General features: G+C 34.0%; 1 protein-coding gene across 1 annotated transcript; it reads left to right on the forward strand.

Annotated features, from left to right (window-relative positions):
* Positions 1–620: 620 nt before the first annotated feature.
* Positions 621–2,891, forward strand: LOC11426383 (probable pectate lyase 22). The gene is made up of 4 exons (XM_003608861.4): positions 621–779; positions 1,001–1,747; positions 2,032–2,170; positions 2,320–2,891. The coding sequence occupies exons 1-4, from the start codon at positions 667–669 to the stop codon at positions 2,542–2,544; spliced, it is 1,224 nt and encodes a 407-aa protein (XP_003608909.1). The 5' UTR covers positions 621–666; the 3' UTR covers positions 2,545–2,891.
* Positions 2,892–3,148: the final 257 nt, after the last annotated feature.

Genomic DNA, 3,148 nt, shown 5'->3' on the forward strand with positions numbered 1-3,148 from the left:
GTAGATAAATTTATACATGTGCACACAACAATTTTTTTCTCACAAACTTTTGTCTAATGTACAAAATTTAAATTCAAAGTTTAACCGTTGAAACATGATCTTGTTCATACATATACACCCAACATTTTCTCCCGTAAACTTTAATTTAAAAGTATAGAAATTTATAAAATTCAAAATTTAACTATTAAAATATGTTTTAATTCCATAAAAATTTATCCCTTCCCCAATATATATTTTTAATTGTGAACAACCATCATCAAATAAAATAAATAAAAGTGAACCGAGTTCAAAGTTAAACTTTTAAGTTTGAACAACAACATTACATTACTTTACTTTGTAGTAAAACAAGGTAACCAACCAACATTAGATTGTCCAAAAAACATTTGATTGTCCTAATTTCTAAAGTATCCCTCCGTTACTTTTTTATACGTACAACACTATTTTCACCTTTGACTGTTTGGACCTTCCCCCCATCATTTGGGGCTTGCTTAACGGACAAAACTGTCCAATTGCATCCCGTAAATTCAGAAATCACAAAACACAATTTGGGTCCTACATGTTTAGTTTAATCACACCATTTACCCCCACCTTTAATCCCTTTATATACAACCCATTCTACGTACATTCTTCTCACACTCACTTCTTCTTCCCTTTACAACCTTAAACATGACAACTACAACTACTTCCTCCCTCTTCTTCCTTCTCTCTCTCCTCACTTTTTCTCTCATTTCCTCTTCACCCCTTCAAGACCCTGATTTGGTTACACAAGAAGTTAACAGGTAACCAAACTAGCTTAACACACAAATAATGTCCCCTAGCTAATTAAATTATTTTTTCTTGTAAAAATATTTATATGTCAATGCAATACTCCCTCTAGTATTATAAACAAAAATGTACATATATTTAGTTCAAATTTATATTTATATCATGTACATTTTTTTTTTGCTTGTATAGTAAAGTAGTTCACTAATGTTTGAATTTTTATGTAATGTTCGTGTAGGAAAATCAATGGCTCATTAGCTAGGAGAAATTTGGGGTACCTCTCATGTGGAAGTGGAAACCCAATTGATGATTGTTGGAGATGTGACCCAAACTGGGAAAAAAACAGACAAAGGCTAGCAGATTGTGCAATTGGGTTCGGTAAGAATGCCATTGGTGGTAAAAATGGTAAAATCTACGTCGTAACAGATTCCGGTGACGACGATCCAGTGACTCCAAAACCCGGTACACTTCGTTTCGCTGTGATTCAAGATGAACCATTATGGATAATCTTTGCAAGAGACATGGTGATTCAGCTAAAAGAAGAGCTTATAATGAATTCATTCAAGACCATTGATGGAAGAGGAGCTAGTGTTCACATTGCTGGTGGTCCATGTATTACAATTCAGTATGTGACTAATGTTATAATACATGGTATACATATACATGATTGTAAACAAGGTGGGAATGCTATGGTGAGGGATTCTCCAGGACATTATGGGTGGAGAACAGTATCAGACGGTGATGGTGTTTCAATCTTTGGTGGTAGTCATGTTTGGGTGGATCATTGTTCTTTGTCTAACTGTAATGATGGTTTGATTGATGCTATTCATGGGTCCACTGCAATTACCATCTCTAACAATTATATGACTCACCATGATAAAGTTATGCTTTTGGGTCATAGTGATACTTATACTCAAGACAAGAACATGCAAGTTACTATTGCTTTTAATCACTTTGGTGAAGGCCTTGTTCAAAGAATGCCAAGGTAATCATCATATACTAATTTAAATTTAATTAATGATATATAAATTATTTATGAAGTTATATGAGAATTGAGTTTTCCATTTCCAAAAAAAGAAAAAAGATAAAGGGATTTATGAAAAGTGGGAAAAGGGGTGATAATAGTCAAATTTGAAAAGTGTAGAAATCAATGTGTATGGGAGTGCCTGTTTTTTACTTTGTCAAAATTTGTCATTAGTGTTTCAGTGTATGGGGTATAGTGCATGTGCATAGTGCTGAAATTAGAAAAACATATGTGATGGTTTGCAGGTGTAGGCATGGTTATTTTCATGTGGTAAACAATGACTATACTCACTGGGAAATGTATGCTATTGGGGGAAGTGCTAACCCTACCATCAATAGCCAAGGAAACAGATTTGTAGCCCCCGATGACAGATTCAGCAAAGAGGTAATAATAATGAAATTATCATGATTAAAAAAGGAAAATGTTAACCAGTGTCCTAGAGATTCTGGTTGGCATGACCTGTAAAAAATTATTCGAATGATTTTAGTGGCGAAATTCAAACACATTTAATCATGTGATGTAAATTTGTTTAGGTGACAAAGCATGAGGATGCACCAGAAGGTGAATGGAAAGGATGGAATTGGAGATCAGAAGGGGATTTATTGATAAATGGTGCATTTTTTACACCATCAGGAGCAGGAGGAGCATCATCAAGCTATGCAAGAGCATCAAGTTTAAGTGCAAGACCATCTTCTCTAGTTGGTACAATAACGACTGGTGCTGGTGTACTTGGTTGTAAGAAAGGTTCTCGTTGCTGATTATGACCCCTCGAGCAAACAACTGTCTCTGCAGGCTGGTCAATTAATTCAAGGGAGGGAGGGAAGTTGGAAAAAGAATGACAACAACAACTATATAATAGATTGATTAATTAATTATAGTATATGGTTTGGTTTGGTCATTTCTTTGGCTAGGAAAATATATTTTTATTTTTGGATTTTTCTGATTTGATGTAGTTTTTTCATGATTACTAGTACAACCTCTAGTTGTTAATCTCTTTGGAATCAAATCTGAAAAATCTTGTCCAAGAGAAAGCAATTGCAGAAGAGTTGATATGAATCTGATATTGTAAAATTATTGGTATTACATGTTTCTATGTTGATCTCAATGTCTTTCTTTGTTACACTTTTTCTCTGTTTTACTTTGTTTGTTACCGACACATGGGACAGACAGAGAAGTGCAGAGTTTGACTAAGACCGGTAATGTAATGCAATAAATCAAAAATACTAGCGTACCTATCCCACCAATCAAGCTAGAATTAGTTGGTGTATTGGAGCTATCAATAAAGTGTTAACTGTTAACTGACCTGACCTGATTTTGAAATTTTGAAAACAAAAGTTTATAGTACTAATTTCATCTCGTTAG

The sequence above is a fragment of the Medicago truncatula genome, chromosome 4, assembly GCF_003473485.1.
Source record: "Medicago truncatula cultivar Jemalong A17 chromosome 4, MtrunA17r5.0-ANR, whole genome shotgun sequence".
Taxonomy (NCBI): Eukaryota; Viridiplantae; Streptophyta; class Magnoliopsida; order Fabales; family Fabaceae; genus Medicago; species Medicago truncatula.